The 22,190-nt window shown below is 47.0% G+C and overlaps 1 protein-coding gene across 7 annotated transcripts in view; it reads right to left on the bottom strand.

The window, feature by feature from the left end:
• Stx18 (syntaxin 18) overlaps positions 1-22,190 on the bottom strand; it is a 149,295-nt gene that overhangs the window by 42,435 nt on the left and 84,670 nt on the right. For all 7 annotated transcript variants that reach the window (XR_011707947.1, XM_027939597.3, XM_027939586.3 and 4 more), the window contains exons 6-7: positions 11,022-11,137; positions 5,082-5,170 (exon numbers count right to left, since the gene is read on the bottom strand). Coding sequence is in view for 6 of the 7 variants with exons in the window: in XM_027939597.3 (XP_027795398.2) it covers positions 5,082-5,170; positions 11,022-11,137 (205 nt within the window). In the remaining variant the exon portion in view is untranslated. The remainder of the gene's footprint in view (positions 1-5,081; positions 5,171-11,021; positions 11,138-22,190) is intronic.

The following is a 22,190-nucleotide window of genomic DNA, read 5'->3' as shown; positions in this document are numbered from 1 at the left end:
TCCAGCTCCTTCACCTTCCAAGCTATATGACCCTGGACAGGTAACTGAATCTCCTCTGAACCTCAGTCTTTGTCAAAATGGAGAGAATGGTGGTACTTGAGCAGCAGGGCCATCAGGAGGAACACGAGTTAAACCAAAGTGAGTAGTTTACCACAGTGCACGGCACACCGTAAGCTCTCAGGAAGCGTAACCACGGGAGGCAGATTCTAGACGTGCACGGTGAGGGGCTAGACACTTCAAAGCCCCTCCACCTGTCTCGTCTCAAGTTCTAGAGGCTGCTATGGCCCTTTCACTCAGGCACTGGGAAACACGCACACATACACCCTCTTCTACTGTCCCTCTCCGACCATGTGGCCATGTCCTCTCTCCACACAAGTGGGGACTTCGCCAGTGCAGTGCTGAATGAAAGGCCCAGTCAGCACCACAGGCAGGCTGTGTATATGCCCCAGAAGACGAATTTGGCTACAGTCTCAGGAATACTTATTTCAGTATGAAAGTAAATAAAAGGAGGACGAGAGGCCTAAATGGGTTGTGGGGACAAGTAAGGCCCTCCAGCAGGAGACAGTGGCAGCTGCTGTTCTGGGCTCCTGCCAGGGCCCGCCTGCTCCAGACTGTTCAGGTCTCTTAGTCAAACGTGCTTTCCTCCAGCCAGACCCCCTTCCCACCTCTGCCTTCTAAGTGGTGAGGCAGCATTCCGCTTCAGGGTCTAGGGAGCTAGGCGACCTTGGGCAGATGGCCTAGGCTCTCTGTAAGACAGGGCTAGCAATACCCCCTCTCTCATGTGGCTGCATAAATTCACCTGGACCATGTGCACACAGCAGCACCTGGCACTGTGACAGCCACTGCGTTTCGCTCAGGGCCGGCCAGCCCTCTCAGCAGGGCTCTGCTGAAGGGGTTCTAATCTGGCTTCAAGTCCACAGCTCCACACTGTGGATATATCATTATAGAAATCCTTTTCTAATCTAATCCTTGTCACTATAGTTTTAAAAAGATAAATCTCTTCTTCAAAGGCTTTGGGTATAAAATGAGGCTTGAGAAGAATCTGCATGGAAAAGAGCAAGAGTAGCCAAGTGAGCGCGCTGGGCCTCCTAGATGGCTGTCTGGCCCCTCTGCTCAGAGGCTCACGGCCAGGATGTTTCTCTATGACAAGCCCTTCAACATGTCCCACTCTGCGACCCTCTCCTTAATGCTCCTTGGTGCCCCTCTGAGCCTGGAGCCGGCCTGGGGTCTGTGAGCTGTACAACTCCTATGTCCCTGATGCATGAACGGAGCCTGGCCATGCATGGCAAGCCCTGCCAGCTGGCTGCCTGGGGTTTCATGGGACAACACAGGCGACACTCACTAGGGACACTTCTCATGTATATCAATAAATGTAGGTGGTTTTGCTTGAGTTAAATGACAAAGAAGGAGGACTTCTTGATATAACATTAGAAAACAATTTAGTTCCACTCAGCCTGACCACAGAACACCTGCTAACTAACAAGCTTTTGTATACCTGTATCAAGAGGCAGAAATGAAAATGCACAGTGCAAATCATACAAACCGTTCTGCAACATGTAACCACTGCTCCTCTGAGTGAAATAATGAATTATTTTAATATAGTATTGGGTTTAATTCATTCTTTTACCCTGAGGAAAAACTCTGAAAGAGTGACTATGAATTATGACCAGTTTGCTGCACCACTTTCCAATTTAGAAACCAACAGTAATGCATGGCTTTCTCTTCATTTTCAGAGTTAAGTTTTTTGATAGGATTTGAGTTAGTCACACTGTAAAAAATGGTACTTAGCTACGAGTCCCAATGAGACAGACGTTACTTAGACCTTAGCCTATCTCAGGAGCACTGCCTATCCACTTATAGTGACACAAACATTACCAAGTCCTGGTGGCTTTAGTCACTGATGCCACGACACTGAAACACTCAGGGCTAGTGGGAAGGGTCCCAGGCCACATGTTTAGTTGATGACTCAGGACAGGAAGGAGTGGAAGGAGGAACTCCCAGTCACAAGGGAGGAAGGGCCGTGCTGCCCTGGGTGTGCGGCACACGCGGAGCCTGAGTAACATGCCTCTGTCTTCCCACGTGTATCTGATGTGAGGCGGGTGTGTGCTGAGCCGAGGCTCAGTGCCCGCTCCTGCCACAGGCTCTTCCAGGTGCCACTGCACCCTGCACTTGCCACGATGCTATGGGGTATCCACTCTGATTGGGCTGAAGGCTGATTTTCTTCCCCAGATTACAAGATTGCAAGTGACAGGGGGGGATTCCTAATAGACCCTGTCATCAGAGCCCACGTTCTCTTGTCTCTGTGGGACTGTGGCATCAGGTGAGGGCAGATGGCCTCACTGCCAGCCTTCCTTGTATCCTTCCACACAGCCAGACGCAGCACACCCCCGGGGGCTTTCCCACCCATGCTGTTCACTGCTGCCTACGGGGCCAACGCAAAGTCCTCTCACAGCCAACTATGTGTACCTGGCTCTTTCCTTCACAAAGAACAGTGGTGTGTGCAAAGACAGTCCAGCCCAGAACTTACAGCCACCCGAACAATGTGTTCTTTCTTAATGAAGAGCCAGGGCTGCACACCTTTGTCTCCAGGAAAGGGATGTGGTAAGAGCATGATGTCTGGGGGAACATATCTCATCATTTCCACTAATTAAATCATTTTATGTAAATTGGTGAAAAACTACGAGATTTTAAGAAACTTTGCCATTGTTTATCTATAAGAAGGGAACGTACCCCCGTGCCAACTCCTCACCGCAGCCTGCCTCCAATGCAGTGTGCCAGGGCAACACCCGGGGCTCCTCCTCCTTTCTCCCATGTATGCTGTTTCTAGAGAACCTCCTCCAATCCTCCCTTCATACTCCAGCCCTAAGATGTCTACAGCCTGTGCCCTGATCCCTCGGTGCACCAGAGCACCCCCTCCCTGTCCACAGGCAGCCTGAACTTTTCTGATGTGAAACCCATCAACTCCCTGTCGGCCCACTGTCTGTGTCCCCTTTCTCCTGATTGTCTATGTGAGAAAGTTCAGGCTCCTCCTTCCTCTCTCATGCCCCACAATCACTAAGGTGTCTGTCTCCATTCTCTCCCTTCAGTGCTGCTCCCTGGAGCCCCCATGCCAGCTCACATGCATGCGCTGCCTCAGTGAGTCCTCGCTGCAGTAGTCTCTAGCCACCTCTACACCTTGCATGCCACAAGGCTCCCAGGGCACGTGTCCTACTGGATGCGGTGAGTTAGGCATGTAAAGAAAGTCAGAGGGTAGACTCTGGACCTCTAGTGTTGCTGGAGAGGAAGATGGGAGTCTCATGGCCTCAAGGCGTCTGGGCTACTTCCTTAGCTCACAATTATTTCTGTCTGTACAGGTCAAAGACAGCCGCTTATAACTGCAAAGAAAGTAGCTCGGGCAAGCCCCGGGAAGGTCACTGTTAACGATCACTGGGATCAGTTTCATTCTTCCAAGGTGAGGTGGATAAGAGTGTATCAGTCCACACCTGTATGAAAGGTGCTCCAGCTCAACTGAGGTCCAGCTGTCCCATATCCAAGTGTTCAAGAGGCAGACACGGACTGGCCGTCCCCTGGGTCTCAGCATGTCGGGGGCCCCAGGGGCTGTATGGACTCCTCTGGCAGCCACCCACAGCACTCTGCTGTGCTAGCCGTGTGCGGCCCCATGCACCTAGGCCACAGAACCCACCAGGGACACAGTACAGAGAGCGCCAGGTTTGGAGGTGAAACTTACGGCCCAGAGCTTAGCTCTGCTGCTCTGCTGGCCGTGACCCTGGGCAGGGCTCCGGAGATCTCGTGCCTCCTTTTCTTCATCTGTATTATAGTGGCCATTCCTACTTCATTGATCATAGTGAAGACTGAACGAGACAATGTGTGAAAGGCCTGGCAGATGGGCATTCACAGATATGAATAATAACTTTACACGAGAAGACAGCATGCCAGTAGTTACTACTGAGGAGCCTGTTTTACCTGTTAGAACAGACCATGGCTTTTACACTGTGCTCAATAGAGTCACTTATGTGTCAACAAATGATTCCCAAGATGCTGCCTGCGTGGCACCTGCATGTGGAGAGGAGGGGAAATAAAGTAGAGCACTGGGATGGGGCTGGGAGCCAGGCCAGGGAGGCTGGTCAGGGAGGCTCTCTGAAGAGATAACCTCGGAGACCTCAGACATGACAGGAGTGAGAGAAAAGGGCCTTCAGGTGGAGCAACCTGTGGGGGTCCAGGCTGGGTGGAGGCCAGGCCATCCTCGCTGGACAGGCTTTGGCTGCACTGCTCCTCCTCTGCACAGAGGCTAGAAATCCAGACTTACTACCTACTTGTTAGGGCACTTTGGGAAGACCCTTCCGAATTTTTGCCAATGGCAGGAGGAGAAGGTGACACCCCACCACCTCTTCATGCCACTATCAAGAGCACTAAGAGGAAAATAGACACTAGAAAGCTCAGAAATCATGAAGGGGCTCTGACTGGCAGGCCCTGCTACTGGAGCATGCTGTGTGGGAACTGTGTTCTCCAAGCTGGACAAGGACACTATGACATCAGGGCAACTCCAGGAAGCAGCTGCTAGCACAGGGAGAGGAGCTGCAGGCAGACAGTGCTGAGGATGAGCTGCAGAGCACTGGCCCAACCTCTTAGTGTCCTTCTAAACCCACCCAGAGATGACAAAGGAGAGCAGCCAGCCACAGGGGAACGGTAACCACACGGAGGTGATCTCAGCAATGAGGTGCTACTTAGCTTTCCCCTCATTACCATAGCATCAGACACTTCAACAATTACAAAGTGCCATTGTGGCAATTACAAAAGACCCATTTAATCTAAAGATGATTTTAATGCTGGTGAAAAAACATCTATTATTAGTAAAGTTATCCCAAGGCAATTTCTTTTTTAATTATGCTATTGCAAATTTAAAACACATGAAAAGCATATCAGGAATTAGGAAATCAAGTGGGAATGTATAAAATATATATTTATATTTTTAAAACTTTGGTACAAATATCAGGGAAGGGCATTTAAGATGGCTACTACTCAATGAAATGGTCTTAGGATAACTCATTAAAAATAAATAATGAGGCAGAGAATGGCATTACCATTTGTATTTCTTCTGGGGATAATTCATCTTCACCTTTGCCATCTCCCCAGGTTCCTAATTCAGGCTGTGCTTCGGTCAAAATCTTTTCTGTTAAAAAAGCAAAACAAAATAACAAAAAAATGAAAATAGAAGGCCAAATAAATAGTCATTTTAGCATAGCATCACTCAGGATACAGGTGTGTTACAAACAAGAGACTGAATGTTTTTTTGCAGCTCTGTCTCTATTTATCCGTTGGTCAATATGCAGCAATATTTAGGCCTTAAATTGTGTGGACGTGTGCGTATGTATATGTGTGAGGGTGGGGCAGATAGGGACAGTTTCAATATTGCACTGAATTCAACAGTGGCTGCAGACTAAATGGACATTCTTCAGAACCAGTTTTTTTTTTTAAGTACATTTCATTTTACAACACACTCTCACGCTAACATCCTCCCTCCACTTTTAAAAGGTTACAACATATGAATGCTTTCACTGGGAAAATAAAATATATATATGAAATTCTGTTCCCCCATCTCATTCCTTTTCTTGAGAGTCACTGCTTTGATGTAGCCTCCTTGACTTTATCCAAGCATATTCACATATAGATATGCAATTCCTTGAATATCTCCCACACCCAGAAATAATACAGTCTTGTGAGTGCAGTGGCTCATTCTTCACAGATATCAATGATAACATACTGTCCTCAAACTTGCTTTTCAGATTTATCAATCTACCTTGGAGATCATTTTGCATCAGTTCAAATAGCTTGACTTCATTCTTTAAACTGCTGCTTAATATTCCATTGTAAGGATACAAGGTTTTCTTTGGTTTGGTTTTGGTTGTTGTTTGTTTTTGAAGTACTGGAGATGGAATCCAGGGCCTTTCACATGCTAGGCAAATGATCTACCACTCAGCTACACCCCTATCCCTTTTTATTTTGAGACAGGGTCTCACTAAATTGCCCAGGCTGGCCTCCTACTTGAGATCCCCCTACCTCAACCTCTTGAGTAGCTGGGGTTACAGGCATAGGTGTCTGACCGGATACAGTTTAGGTCACTGTAACTCCACTAGTAAACCTTCAGTTAGGTCATTGTTCACTAGTCTAATACTGTATGCCCCTGTGGAGTATTTCTGCAAGACGGGTGCCTGGCCATGGAACTGCTGAACAGGAGGGTGTGCAGAGTTTAATCTAGAGAACTTTTTGATCATGGTTGGTCAAGTGATGGCTCCTTGATGAAGTTTATTGAGAAGGCAGGCTCCTAGATAGGCCTTCTCTCAGCACAATGCTGGAGAGATCTGCATGGGTTGTACCCAGGGCTTGAGGACAGCAGCGAAAGGGCAGGGACTACTCCTCCAGGAGGACTGTAACGAAGTCTCTGCCTCCAAAGGTGCCTGTGTGAATCTCAGCAGTACCTCTGAGCTTGCCATCAACTCAAAAGACAATACCATTTCTTTTCCCTTTCTTCCTCAACCTCAGTAAATTTCCTGTAGTTGATCTCAGTCCTAGGAGATGAGCACAAGTCCAGGGTCTTCTGACATGAAAAGGACTCATGACAGCAGCAGGCTGGAGATAGCAGACCAGGCATGAAAGATGTGATTGTCACTGGAAAGAAATCTTCACAAAAATCCTCCACTTCCAACACAACAGTGCAGGAAAACCATTTTCACCACAACTGTCATCACAGGAAAAATATATTTATAAGGCCTGGCTGAACACATCCTTACAAACCAAGCTACCATTTCACTGAGATGACATCCTTTGGGCAGGGGAGTTGCACTTTCCATCCATCCTATTCCATCCCTAAGAGCTTGCTGTCGCCTGTCTGTTTTCATTACGGTGCCCATTTCAATTTTTTTAAACACATAAACCTTGTTCATGTCTGAACCAAGCAGTCTAGGTCTTTATAGCACTTTCGATTCCGTGGCCATCTGAAGCCTTGTCCTGAACCCTGTAGCTCACTGCATGCTGCACCCAAAGTGGTGTCGAGTTCAGATGCTTGGTCTAGTGTTCAAGGCCTTCTGTGCTTTGGCCCAGCCCACAGTTAACTCCCGTTACTTTTGGGTTCTCCTCATCCCTTCTTTCTCTCGGATGCATCCAGGCCAATGGCTGCAAACTGCCTATTTCTCAGGAACCCCCCCACTCCCACCCCAGCTCTAAGCTCTCCCTGCTCACTCCAACACGTACTCTGTACATCCAAAGGGCATCTTAGAAGGCCTGCAGGGCACTGTATTGATTCCTTCCCACTCTCCTGAGCCTTAGTGCCAAACCCCACCTCTAGCTGTGCTCGCCTCAGGCAGCAAGGCCACCATTCCCCGTCCACCGTCTACCTATTGCTCCAACCCCAAGCCTGCAGGCTGTTCACCCCCGCCTGTTCTCATCCTTCACATCTCATATCCCACTTACCAGATAAGCTCAGGCTCCGAAATGCAGCAAGTGCTTCTCTCACCCCTCTACCATGGCCTCCCCAAAGGCCTACGCTACCTTGTGCCTGGGCTGTTGCAAGATTCCTGGCCCATCTGTCTGCCTCTGTGCTAATCCCTCACAGCAGTCTCAGGGCTTTTAGGACCTAACCCAGACCACATAATGCTCTAGCTTCAAACCCACCAGTGGCTTCTTACCGTGCTTCAATTCAAAGCCTAATTTTGCCACAAAACACAGTCTTCTGCCCAGCACTGCTTCTCTGCACCCTTGGGGACATCTTCGATGCTACCTGCTCTTGCACTCTCCCATAGTCCTAGCAGGTGTGAGCTGGTTCTTTACTGGGACTGTCATTTGCATTTCCCTGATTACTAAGGATGCGGAGCACCTCTTCATGTGCTTACTGGCCATCTGATATTTCTTTTAAGAAACTTAAGATCTTTTGCTGATTTTTAACTAGTTTGTCTTTGTAGTACTGAGTTGTAAAGAGTTCTTTCTATATTCTAGATACAAGCACCTTATCAGATATATAATTTGCAAACACTTCTTCCCATTCTGTGGGTTGTCTTCACTTTTTTGATGAGGTCCTTTGAAGCATGAAAGTTTTTAGCCCCAGTGACTACCACTAATCTCCCCACATCCCTGAAAGGTGAGTACTATCATCCCCATTTTAAAAATGGGCGAACTGATGCTCCGAGTGCTGTCAGTGCTGGAGCTGGGCTCCAGACACCTTCAAAGGGGCACTCTTCATATGCCCTCTGTCTCCAACATGCTAGTCAGTGCTCTCCTGAAGGCCAAGAGAGCTGGGTTAGACAGGAGAAGGCCTCGTGCCTACATGGACTTTAACCATGAAGAGCAGCATTCTTTCACTCTGACCACTTATTTCCTACCCTGCAGAGGCAACTGATTCCTCTCCACAGTAAGGAAGAGCAACTGGGTTCCAGAGAGAGACTCATGCATGTGTGCAGTTTTCCAAGCCATATTTGCTGAAGCCTCCTGTGGGTTGAGTCTGGCTCCAGTACTGGGGGTACAGGAATGAGCAAGACGTAGACACTCCTGCACTTGTGGGACTTCTGGTTAGCAGGGAAGACAGGTAATAAGAAAACAGAGAGGACTACTGGGAGGAGGGGAGGGACAGTCAGACAGGAAGTACCAGAAGGAGGAAGTCCTTCCTTCTCTTCCTACTAACCTTCACTCCTTGTGAATCCAGCCTGTCTCAAGGGATCAAGACTGTCTACACCCCATCCCTGACCTCTAGACTTGTGAACCCAGTTTCTTATTCAACATCTCCCCTAGGAATCTCACATCCACATGTGCCACCCACGTTCCTGACCAAGCTTGCTCTTCCATTATCCTCCACAGCTCAGTGAAGGGCAGCTCTTTCCTTCCAGGTGCCTAAGACACAGTGGCTCTTTTGGTGCCTCCTCATGCCCCACACCCAGAAGGCAAACTCTGTGGCTCTATTTCAGAAGACATCCGGCATTCTACCACTGCTGCCGTGCTTGGTGCAGTCCGCCCCTGCCTTGCTGCTGGTGGCTCTAGAAGCCTCCCAGCCACTCGTTTCTGTCTTTGCTTCCTAACATTCCATTCCAACAGGATGACCAGAGGGATCCTGCTGAGACGTAGTCAAGTGAGACAGTCCTCTGGGCAGATCTGCTCATAGCTTCCTGTCTTACTCAGTAAAGGCACAGTCTCCCTGTGGCCTACAGGCCCCCAGGACCAAGTTCCCAGCACCTTCCCAGTCCATGCCCCTCTGCTCTCTCCCCATCTCCAGCCCTGGGTGCTCAGCAGCCACACAAGACACACTCGTGTCCTGGGCCTCTGCCTGCAACAATCCTCCCAGGGGCCACAGGGTTTTAATTCCTCAGGTCTTAACTGAAATATCAAGGTCTGCACCTTTGGGACAAGCCACGGCACACACCTGTCTCCACAGCACACACCATAACTGAGAGCAGCTAGCATCTGCTTCCCACTGGGCTGAAGGAGAGGTGCTGATTTTCTGCTCCTTGCCGTATCCCTAACAGCCACACTGCTCACTCCCATGCCCCTAGACCCATGAATGAATTGGCACGTGGCACAAGATACAGCTTGGGCCTGGGGCCCAGCAGAGCAGATGGGCTCCAGTTCTGCATAGGAGATTCAGAGCCCCAAGTCTGCACTGGCTTTCCCACTCTCATCTACCCTCACGGCATTTCCTGAATACATGCATGAATGAGCAGATGTGGATGCTGTGTGGACTGAGTGAATTTAGTAATGACGCATGTACACATTATCTTCTGAGAAGCCCATGATTTCGTGGGTGATGGTAGGGTGGGTAGGAACAGGAAGTACACTGTGCCCCTGCCTGTGGAGTCAGGGCAGCTGTCACCAGGAATGGGCTCGGGTTTGCAAACAGCATGGCCCACATCGAAGCCGGTGCTGTCCTTCTTGGTGCTGGACTGTGCATGGGTTACGTAATCTCACTCAACTCATTTTCTCACATATGAAACACTGACAATACATCACATCTTTAACATGCCCAGTATGTGCCTGGTACCAGTGGAGGGCTCCATAAATGCTCATCTCCTTGCCAGTCCCTCCTGAAAGCTGTTCTGAACTTTAGAAAGGAACTGTGGCATGGGCCAGGCTTAGGAAGCCACGGTGTGTAGTGAATGCTCTTGCTTGTGAGAAGCAAGGGATAAACGAGATGGAGAGACAGGAGGCAGCCTGAGTAACAGGACTTTTCAGAAAACAGAACTGTGCATGAATTCTGCAGCTGGCAGTTGTAAGTCACCCATCCTGGACAAGTCACCCAGGTTTTGTGAGTCTTTGTGAGCCTTTCAGGGGGTTTCTCTGAAAAAAGAGAGGCTCGTGGAACGTACCTGCAGGGGGCTGCTGTGAGGGTGACAACCACGCCTGTGAGCACGCGGGCCTGAGCCCCACACCCCAAGACAGACCACAACAGAGGAAGCAAAGGTGCCCAGCTTCTCCTGGCCCCAGCGCGCCCCTGGCTGCGAGTCACGTAGTATGGAAACCTCTATGCTACGTGCACTAACAGGTGTCCTCTGCATTGGGTGCACACAGAATGAAGATGTCCATGACAATAGGATATAAAGACTAAAAAGTCATGGGGTACCTGGTATCCACAGCGACAGGCAGCACATAAACCCACTCTTGCACCTTGTCCTGCTGGCTTGACCGGCTACGAAAGCCACCGAGATCACAAGCTTGCCCTGGCAGGACTGGCAGGACGGTGCTGAGAGCACAAGGTTCTGCCTGGAGGGTAGCACTGCCTCCCTCGGCCCTTCAGCAGAGCCCAATCCCCGGGCAGTATACAGCTCAAGCAGGCCCTTTCATCTGGATCCCAGCTCCCAGGTGACTGGATGGCTCTTCTCAGCCAACTGTGGACAGACAAAACCACGGCCACCTCCCGCCGGCCTTGGCTCAAGCAACCACACATGCAGCTGGCAGGGGCTGGGCTGCCGCTTCTGTCCTCCTCTGCACTCTGGCCAGCACTGTGAGGAAGGAATGCAGGGCAAGGCTTGAACTTTAACTCATACCTGGATGCTCTTCAGTGGCAAGTGTTTCTTCAGAGTCTTTTGAAGGATTCTGTGAAACTTTCTCAGAGGATGTGGATTCTCTTGTCTTTGTACTTGGCTCAGGTTCCAGCTTAGATCTAAAAACAAACAATTGTTTGCTGTAAAACCTATGCTACTCTTTTTGACAACAGAGGAGAGTCACTGCCTCATGGACCAGCGGCTATCTGGACACACCTCCACAGGGCACCTGTAAAGAGGTATAGGCATTGCTGCCTCAGGCAGGGGCTGTGCACCCTGTGTCCCCAGCCACAGCATGGGAACAGCATCAGTAGAATGCTGCAGTCTGAAATGCCCCCGATGGACACCACACTTAGTGAATGGGCAGTGAAGGCCCTACCTTCAACAAACCCAAAGCTGGATGTTCACTAATCCACTAGTTTTACACTAATTCAAAAGTCTTGCTGAATATGTGTGTGTGTGTACATATATACACAGTAGACACATAATTTTGACCCGTATTATATACCCACATATAAGTGATACTTAGTTTAACTATAAAAGCATAAGTCTTTAATACCTCCGAGGTGGAACCATCTCTGCACTTCCTTCCTGAACTTCTTCCCACAAGGGGTCCCCTTTTCCACCCAGGGGGTGTAGCTACACCTATTCAGAGAGGCCCTCCCTGCTACCCAAGGACCCTGCCACTCCTCTGCACCTGCTTGCTTCCTCCGCAGCAGTGATGGGTCTGTCATGCCTTGTCTTTTATCTGTCGTCTGTGAGAGCAGCTCTTTGCCTTCATGAGTCATGTTTGCTGCTTAGCCCTGGCATTCAGTGCTTGCTGATGGTCTAGATAAGGGTTCCCCAAAGGCCTATGTGTCGAAGGCCTAGTCCCCAGCCCATAGCACCTTTAAAGGTGAGTCCTAGTGGGAAGTACTCAGGTCACTGATATGCACTTGAAGGGGATATTGGGACCTTGGCCCCTTCCTGTTTGTCTTCACTTCCAGGCTGCTATGAAGTGAACAGACCGCCTTTGCCACCCCAGGCCCAATGCAAGAGGGCTAAGTGACCAATACCTCTGAAACCATGAGCCAAAATAGACATTTTCTTCTTTTAAGTTGGTTATCTTAAGTATTTTGTCACAGTAATGGAAAACTGATAGTGTTCAGTAAGTATACACTGAATAAATGGATGCTTTACAAATACCAGTAAACGGCTAATGAGAGAGAAAAACTTTGCTTCCTTTGCTGAGAAGAAGCTTTTTAGTTTGAATCCATCCCATTTACTGATTCTCGATTTTACTTCTTATGCTTTACTACAGTGACACAGCCATATCAAACAACAGGCCCCTTTATGAAACAACAGGCCTTGTAACAGCTTTATATGACACTGTGAAAATCCCAGGCAGAGTGCTAGGAGGGTCTGTGATAAAATCCATGTTGCCAGGCAGGCTGTAAGTAAGGGAACAATGGAAACATGTGAGAGTGACTTATTAATGCCAGCTAATGTTTACTGGGGGCTGATTATATACTGGCCATTTTTCTAATAAGCACTTACATGGATAAATGTATTCAATTCCAAAACAATTGAAAGAAGGCACTAGTAGTAATGACCTTTTTATAAAGAAGGAAACCGAGGCCTGAGGAAATCTGGACACTCATAAGGGTCATACAACACACGGCTGGTTTGGGACAGGACCTTAGGGACCTAGCTCTGGAGTCCACACTATGTCAATTCAACGAGGAAAAGAACGTCTGTTTAACAAACATTGATGGAATGAGTAGATATTTATAAAGAATAAATAAACTCCAACCCCATTTCACTCCATCAAAAAGTTAATCTGACATACACAGTAGACCTAAACAAACCACCAAGTCAAAAAGACTCTAGAAGAAAACATAAAAGAATATTTTAGTGACCTTTGGACAGAGAAAGCAAAAATTTCAAAAATCTGGCTTTCTCAAAATCATGTTTCTATTCATCCAAGATATGATTAGGAAAATAAAGAGACAAACCACAGAACAGGAAAAATTATTTGTAGCACGTATCTGACCAAGGAATTGTATATACAATAGATAAAGAACTCCTATACAAACCAACAAAAGGACAGATAATTCAACAAGAAATGGGCAACATATTGCTAGACATAGGGCATGTCTGTTATTCCCAGTGACTCGGGAAGCTAAGGCAGGGGGATTGCAAGTTTGAGGCCAGCCCCAGCAACTTAGTGAGATACTCAAAGTTTAAAAACAAACAAGACTGGGGATGTGGTTCAGTGGTAAAGCACACGTGGGTTCAATTCCCACTACTACAAAACCAAACCAAAATAAAACAAAAAAAAACCAAGAAGAAGAAAAAGAAAAAAGGGGGAGGCAAGTGGGTAAGATACTTGAATAGATGCTTCAGGAAAAAATATACAAATGGTCGATAACACACGAAAAGGTGGGACAATGAGAAACCCCCAAGCACTCACTGGGACAGCTTAGGAAACAATCAGCCCCTGATCGTAGTGGGGACCTGAAATGTATGTAAGCACACACTGCTAGAAGGTATGTAAAACAGTGTTACTATTTTGAAAAACTTACGGCAATTTCTTACTAAGTTTAAGAAACATCTCCACCATGGCAGAGCAACCCACACTTAGGTATTCATCCCAAAGAAATGAAAAGAGGTATCCACATGAAGGTCTGCAAATGCATGCTCACAACAGCCTTAGTCCAGAAATGGAAGCAACCTGAAGTTGCCCACATGAGACCCGACAAGCCAGCTGTGGCACACGCCTGCGATGCAGCACCACTGGCAGCGAAGAGGGAGTTCCTGACAAGGGCAGCAGGGACAGACCTAAAAGATGCAGTACGCAAAGAGACCACACAAACAGCTCCAAAGACGAATCTATTTAAGAATAAACATTCCACATTTGATTTTGTATATAATTATAAAATTTAACATTTGCTACTTAACAATTTACCTCAAATATTGCTAAAGATAATTTAGCAACCTGACACATTAGCCAATTTTGAAACTAGCTTAAAATAAGACATGTATCAACCAGAATTTTCAGGTTTTTTTACAGTTACTAAATGACAAATGGCCTAACCGTTCCTAGCCTGTTTTCCCATCTATAAAATGGGGCTGTGAGGGTATCTTTCCTGTCGAATTCCTTGTTTATTTGCAAGTGCTTCCTTAGCACAGCCAACAGCCACAGTACGAGCTATTACTGCAACTGTTCTGTGGTTGCAGCTGCCATCATTACTGTGGAAGAAGAAATAGCAGTGGTTTGATAAAGAAAATTTCTTCTGAAGTAATACGCGTCCAGCACACATGGCCACCGGCAAGGTGCAGGCCATCAGAGGAAAAGAAGTGATGAAATCCATTCATGACTCAGAGCTGAGAAGTGGGTGCACTGAGTGATCTGCACAAGTGACTCAGCAGGGTCTTCCAGCGCTGGCGCACTCGCAGCAGATTCCTCGGCTGGCACACCAGCAGAAGGTCAGGAGGAGTCTTGACAGACTGGCAGGGGAGAGGTGGAGGCAGCCTTTTCCTTGGCCCCGGTGCTCAGCAGATGACCTGCTGCCTTGCAGACTGCCTTGGTCATCAGGTTCCTCCAGCAGTTCCACAGACCCCCACATCTGGAGGCTGGATCCTTACGCCATTGGCAGAGAAAGACAGATTTAGAAGAGGGTCTGGAGAAAACAGAGGGCTTGGTCCTAGCCTGCCATTTATCTGCTGCGTGACCTTGCTTCAATCCTCTCGCTCTGAGTTTTCTTCATCTGTAAAACTGAGAAAACGCCACCCTCCTCAAAGGGATGTGGCGAAGATGAAATGAGAAGGGGCCTAGCGTGGAGCCCGGTCCGCAGCAGGCGCGTTCCTGGGCCGCCTCTTGAACTCTCAGCCTCCTTCCCTCATTGGTGAAGTAGCTCACTGAGGCTTTCTCACTCTCAATTCCTGACGGTGAGAGACCTGCTTTTTCCACTTTCACACTGGCCATTCAGAGTGGATGCAAAGACTAACACAGATTCCAAAGGTGCCATGCAAAATATAAAGGCTTTATAAACTCTTACTACTACTATTTTAGAGCACAGAAATTATTGGGAGCTTCACAGGGTAGGTGTCAATTAGATAAGATCTTGAAAAGGTTAAGATTTTGCCAGGCATAGGGGAGAAAGGATCTTCTAGGCATAGAGAATCTAGGTCGAGCTTCTGGGTCACAGGATGGCATTTAACTTTGGATAATTATATGGCTCTTTATAGTACAGACAGAATAACTTCATATTTGCATTAGCCACGTATGAGAGTTCCAGTTGCTCCGTGCCCTCCCCTTCATATATCATTTTAAATTCATTCATTCTAATGTATGAAATGGTATTTTGTGGTTTTTAAAAAATTCACTATGAAACAACTATATGCAGCAAGGAGGTATAGTACAAAGAACCCTTTTTCCTGAACCATCAGGGAGTAGGTTGCCAAACTGATGCTTCTTTACTTCTGGCTATTTTTTCCCCCAGTACTGGGAACCGAACCCATGGGTGTATTACCACTGTATTACCATTCCTTTTTTCCCCCCTTCTCTTTTTATTTAAAAGTTTTATTGGTTCTTTTTAGTTATACGTAACAGTAGAATCCATTTTGATAAAATTATACAAGCATGGTCCCCATTTCTTTTTTTTCTTTCTTTTTTTAAATTTTGAGACAGAGTCTTAAGTAGTCCAGGCTGGTCTTGAACTTGAGATCCTCCTGACTTAGCCTCCTGAGTCACTGGGATTATAGGCATGTACCACTGAATTACCTTTGACTATTGAATGTATTCTTTGATATAACCAGAGTACAGCCATCAAAATCAGAAAAGGCATATCAATACATGACTTCCATCTTTTCCTTATACCCCGGTTCATTTCTGATCAACTCAATAATCTCCTTTATAACAAAGGATCCAGTTCAGAATCACATGTTGCATTTACCTGTCATTTCTCTTCAATCTCCTTCATTTGAACAGTTCCTTCAGTGTCTCTTGAGTCCATGATTTTGACACATAATAATATGCCAGTTATTCAGCAAGATGTCTCTGAATTTGAGTGTGATGTTTCCTGGTGACAGGAGTCAGGCTGGGCAGACATCACAAGCGCTGCTGAAACCTCACGGCAGCCCATGAGGCGGTGTGCTCTCACTATGCCCACTGATCAAGGTGGCAATTGCCGGGCACCCCACCACAAAAATTAATCTTTTCCCCTTTGTAATTAACAAGCATTGAGGGGAGGGTGCTTTCACATTATATATTTCAAACTTTTAATTAATTAATTATTCATATTCCAATGGACTCATGATGTCTTATTTCATGAAATATTTTGTACTCTGCTGTCACTTCTTTTGGCTCTGGTGATCTCCAAGTGGGCCAGGAGAAACCCTTTTACACTTTAGACATGTCCCTATCACTAGAGTCCTTCCTTGCTTTCTGATACAATCAAAAGTTCCAGGCTCATTTTGTGCTCTCCCTGCCCCAGCCTAAGAACCAGTCATTTCTGCAAGAAGGGTGGTTTCTTGACACTGAAACTCAGAAACCAAGATCTGCTTTTTGCTACTGGGGTGTCACTGCATCCAGGCCCTCCCAGGGGACAGAATCAAAAGACACATGCATGCATTTTCATATATATGCATACATACATGCCCACAACCACATTCATTTCCATGCTGCCTGTGGAAATAAGATACTATGAGTTCACACTAGTACCTTTCCTTCTGTCCCATGACTACAGGCCTCATTCTGGCTTCTTCCCTTTCATTTCTATAGTGAGAAACCTGCCTATCCTCCTCTATTTCTTCCTTGATCAACCCCTTACAGGCACTCACCCCTCATCCTGCTGCCCGCCACTCCTCCTGGTGGGATGCACCACAACTCTTGTTGGGGCTCTGACTGCTGTGTTGACCGTGCTGCTCAGCTTGACCTTCCACTGGGAAACCTCAGCTGCCCACACTGCACCCCTCTTACCCCACCTCACTTCATGGCTCCAGAATTGAACTGTTTTGAAAGGGGAAGGGCATAACTGACTTTTGAATGAAGGTTCCTTTAATATCTGCCATCTCTGTATCCAGAGGATGGCAATGTACCAGTTTTCAATTTAAATGAATGAAAGCCTGCAGTGCAGTGGACTGAGACAAAGGGGAGTGCCTTTTTCTTTTTTTTCTTTTTTAACTGATAAAAACAGATTCTAATTATACACAGAGTATCTACTGAGATCCTCAGGGAAATTACAAATTAACTAGTTGAAGGAAATTTGAAAACAGCCATTTTAAGAGTTCTCGGGAGGATCAGCATCTACCCCATTCTGATGGACACTGACCTGGCTAGGCCCACCCCTGCCCAGCAGGCTTCCAGGTCCCACCTTGAGGACCTTAGGATTCTGTTTAAAATTTTAAAAGAACAAAAAGAGACATAAAAGGGGAGGTGTAGGGAGGGAGGGAGAGAGATTTTGGGGCTTTAAAATAAGAAAACATGGGAGAAATTCTTTGCAAACCTTAAATAAGGCCCATATAAATCTTAGAGAGAAATGGCTCTTTTTCCAGATTTAAGGACTGCTCTTATGCTGTTTTCCTGTCCCCAACAAAGGCTCTGGGTGGAAGAGTGTTTTCGGTCTGTCACAGGATCGTCTGCAGCACCCAACATGGCTTCCAGGCAAAGGGCAATGGCTCCTGCTGCCTGGACCAAGTTGTCCCTCACACAGCAAAGGCGCAATGGGCCACAGATAGGACCAGTCACACACTGCTCACGATGGCCTGTCATGGGACAAGCACAGAAAACAAGAGCAAGCACCTGCAGCCCTCTGACTTTGCCCTCCAATCATTTGTTTCACGTCATTAAGCAGACTACACATCAGCTCAAGTGTCATCTGCCTGCTGGGTTAGTCACTTGTGGCATAACCTCAGAACCTGTCACATGCTGTAGAACACACACTGCGTCCACAATAGACAGCGAAATACTGAAGCAAAGAAATGGTTCTGAGGGACTCTGCTCTGAGCCAAGTCTACACAGACTTTCTGTAAAGAGCTACAGGGTGAATATTTTGGACTCTGTAGATTATATGTAGTGTCTGTCTCATAGCCTTTCTTATTATTTTACCTTTAAAAAATATAAAAACACTTTCAGTTGGAGGGCTGTACAAACAAAGCCAAGGTCTAGATTGGCCCATAGGCCGTAGTTTGTTGATCTCTCTTCTGGGCAATGATTAAGGCCCTGTTATAGAGTAAACAGTGCAACATTTCTGTCATGGGTCTGCTGTCACAGGGCAAAGCTTCTTTTTGTTCTTTCTTCATCTTGATCACTGCCACTATCATCATCCCCAATTACTGGCAAAACTTATGAGCTCTTACGAAGTATAGGGCCCTGGGTTAGAGGTGATGGATACAAAGAGGTAAAAGATGCAATCCTCTCCTTACCAGTCTTAGAATCTGGAAGGGGTGAGAGGGCTAAATTATAATATAAAGTGCCTTCTTCAATTACCAGGTAAGTACTGTGATATTATGTACTATAAAAGGAGGAGAAGAAATGAAATGCAGTAGAATGTTGATCTTTTGTATCAATATTAGGAAGCAATTAATAATAACTCAAGATGTCCTGCCTGGCCATGGATCAACACAGCCTTTTCCAAGGTGCACTGGCCAGCTGTCCGCACAGTCGTGGCTCCAGGCAGACAGGCCTGGGGTAGGAGGTTGCATAGACTCTGAGAACTCTGAACACTAAGTGCTTCTCTAACCTGTCTGACAATGGAAATAAATAAATCTACATAAGTTTTAGGTGAGATCAGATAAGTACACCTCACTGAAGTCACAGGGGTTTCCCCAGAGCTCTTGTCTTCCAGAATTCATAGTCCATGTGCTCAGCACCAGCTTGGCGCCACATCAGGACCTCGCAGCAGCTGCAGAGCTCTGGCCTCCCAAGCTGCTGGTGTGCAACCTGCTCGGTGGTGGGAGAAACCCTCACCTCCCACTAACGGATTTCACTCTTCTCAGCTCTCCCTTGAGACAGGGAAAGCAGCCCAAAGTTTCCACTTCTAAGAATATCAGTGTACTAGTGAAAGGTAAGTGTTTGGAGGATGGGCCAGAAGAGCAGACATAAGACCCCAATAACAGTGATCACTGTCCCTCTGTCCAGCTTGGCGGGTACCACTGCCACGCCAGAAGTGAAACGCCTTGAGGATGGGTAAAGAACTTCCATCTAATGGCACTCACATTTTAAAAAACAGACTCATGGTCAGAAAAATGCAGAAAGGTCAACTGACACTGTTTATGGCTTAATGAACAAAAGTACTTTCATTCAGTTTGGTACGAGAGCCCTTTGGTATGGTAGATTAACATGACAGCACCATTCTGCGAAAATAATCCTAGCACGTAATATCTTTCTTCCTACACCATGAACAGATTACAGCAATCACGATGTTCCTTAACCAACATATGAGTGACAATAATGCCATAAAATATTTGCAGTCATATTTCTCAAATCAATTTCATATGAACAACTTTTTTTAACAATAACCACTGACAACAAAAACAAAGAACCCACCGATTTGACTTGACAACGCACCAGTTCCACTACTGGCTTCCCCGGAGGACAGGCATTATGCTGTATAATGAGCTGAGGTGGCACAGGGACAAATAAGCCAGTGGCATCTTGAAGAGACAATGTGCTGCACCTGACCATGAACAGCACACAGGGCACCCATGAGGAGAGCCATAGCACTGCCTGAAGGAGCTGGAAGAGACTTTACAGAGTAGGCAATTTTCACTGGGGCAGGAAGGATGAGCAGAACTTTGTTCACCAGATGAATTGGGTTGGGGAAACAGAACATAAGCATACGTGAAAGGCATTCTTGGGTGGAGAAACTAGCAAGCATTAAGGCCCAAGAGCCTCAAAGAGCAAGGCCTCTTTAGGGCAAAACTGTGGTAGGGCCTGGCCGAGCATGTGTCACTGGGGACTGCCTAAGAAACAAGGCTGGGGTGCAGTTGCTGTGGCTCTGAACGCCTGCTGTGTCCGGGCTCTGTGAGACACAGCAAGCAAGGGAGTGAGCTCACCTCCTTCAGACAGAGCCCACTGCCCAAGGTGAGGAGCCAGGAGTAGAGGGCTGGACTACACTGTGGAGGGACGCACAGCTCCCCCCTTCCCTCCAGGTCTGTGCGCAAAGTAACTGGTACAGGGCAGCTAGCTGGCAGGAAACGGTGCTGCATTTCACTGTCTACAGAGGACTTCCTATCTGACTGATTTTAATTTGTATTTTAGTTGAAACCTCTGCCAAGGGCAGATGGAGGAGGAAGCAGCAAAAGCCTCTTACTTTTCCTCCTATACCTGTTGGGTCTCCACCTGCCATTGTGCAGTGACATCTGCTGCTCCTCCTTGGTAGTAGTGTGAGTCTAGTGGCCACCTTCCCACCTTCAGAGTCCATCACATGCCATCGGAGTCTGAACTACTTCCCAGGACCTGCTTAGACAAACTGGTCTCTGCCTGGGACATTCTGCTCACCGGTTCCCCAAACCTGGACTGCCCGCTTCCTGGAATTTTTTAAAGCCAACATGGATCCACTACTTGAAAATCTGCCCAATCACTCAGGTTCAGACTGCAGTTCAGTGGGCAGCAAACTCAAATTTGCCGAGCCCCTGTTTCCTCATTTATAAAATGAGATACTAATATTTACTAATAAGGTGGTTGCAAGGCTTAAAGGAAATAAATTAATATACTGCCTGACATGTGGTAGGTGCTTGATGGTAGATGATAAGTTAACATTTATTACTCCAAGTATTTTATGTATCCACTCATTTTCTTCCCACAACACTATAGTTATGAAGATAGATACTATTAATTCTTCCATGGTACAGGCAAGGAAACTAAGGCACAGAAAAATAAAGCAATCTGCTCCAAGTCACACAGCTGGCAAGTGCGGCCAGAACTCCAGCACAGGCTGTCTGGCCACTGGGGCCCGGGCTCTGTGCTCACCCTCCACCAAGCCGCTTCTCTCTTTGGACTTCCTGGTGGCCTCACTGATTCCGACCTGAGAGCACTATCAGGGGCACCTGACATGATATAAGGAAACCTGTCCCAAAATATTATGTCCTGATTAAATTGGTTAAATTTTCAAGTTTTTATAGCAGCCCAGTCTGCCTCTAAGTTCCCTGAGGACAAAGACTTTATTTTTTGCTTCTCTCAAATTACCCTCTTGGTACATTATATAATAGTAACTATCTGCTGACAGATAACTTGCCTGATCTACTTATTATCATCCCCAAATGCTTCTACCCATTGGCATTTACTGTTTCAAATCTATTTGACAAGTGTGCAGAGAGAAGCTCACATGGAAGGCCTCAGACTGCCATCCTTAGAAGGGCCTGCTTGCAAGGCTAGCTCTTGGTGCATCTGAGAACCTGGACTTTCAGGGAGTTGAGCCATCTAGCTGAGAGGAGCAGCTCCCCGTGACTAAGCTGGGTGTAAACAATGTGAGCTGAAGGGCTGTGACGCCCAACCCTGCTTTCCTGCTGGCATCTGGAGTTCTGATATTGCCAGAGAGAAGGTGCCATGTGACCAGGTGCCAGTAAAATCCCTGGGTAGTGAGTCACTCCTGAGCTTCCCTGGTAGACCACACTTCACCCACTGTCACGAGTCACATGCTGTGCGACTCCCCCAGAAAGTGTCCTGGGAGCTCCTAAGTGTCCTGGTCTCATAAGGATTTTGTCCCATAGCCCCCCCCCCCCCCCCCCCCCCACCATTTGATGTTCCTCTCTGTATCTGTTCAGTATGAGAAACCAGTCATGAGCAGAGCTGAGGCCAAGTCCTGGGCCTGAGAGCACTATCAGGGGCACCTGACATGATATAAGGAAACCTGTCCCAAAATATTATGTCATGCTATCTTCTCATAATGTTCTAGAATATTTCCAAAGTTAGTTGAGAAGTGCTCAAGATTCAGAGTATGGATACAATACTCACTGAGGTGTTTTTTTTTTGTTTGTTTGTTTTTTGTACCAGAGATTGAACCTGGGTGTTCAACCATTGAGCTACATTCCCAGTCTTTTTTTTTTTTGGAGGGAGAGTCTTGCTAAGTTACTGAGACGGGCTTTGAACCTGTGATCCTCTTGTGTCAGCCTCCCTAGCCACTGGGATTATAGGCGTGTGTTACCACATCCAGCCCACTGATGCTTTTCAGTCTCCATGATGGGCTG

This window comes from Marmota flaviventris, chromosome 7 (assembly GCF_047511675.1).
Source record: "Marmota flaviventris isolate mMarFla1 chromosome 7, mMarFla1.hap1, whole genome shotgun sequence".
Taxonomy (NCBI): domain Eukaryota; kingdom Metazoa; phylum Chordata; class Mammalia; order Rodentia; family Sciuridae; genus Marmota; species Marmota flaviventris.
The sequence above is the reverse complement of the archived record's forward strand: the minus strand, read 5'-3'. Positions and strand labels throughout refer to the sequence as shown.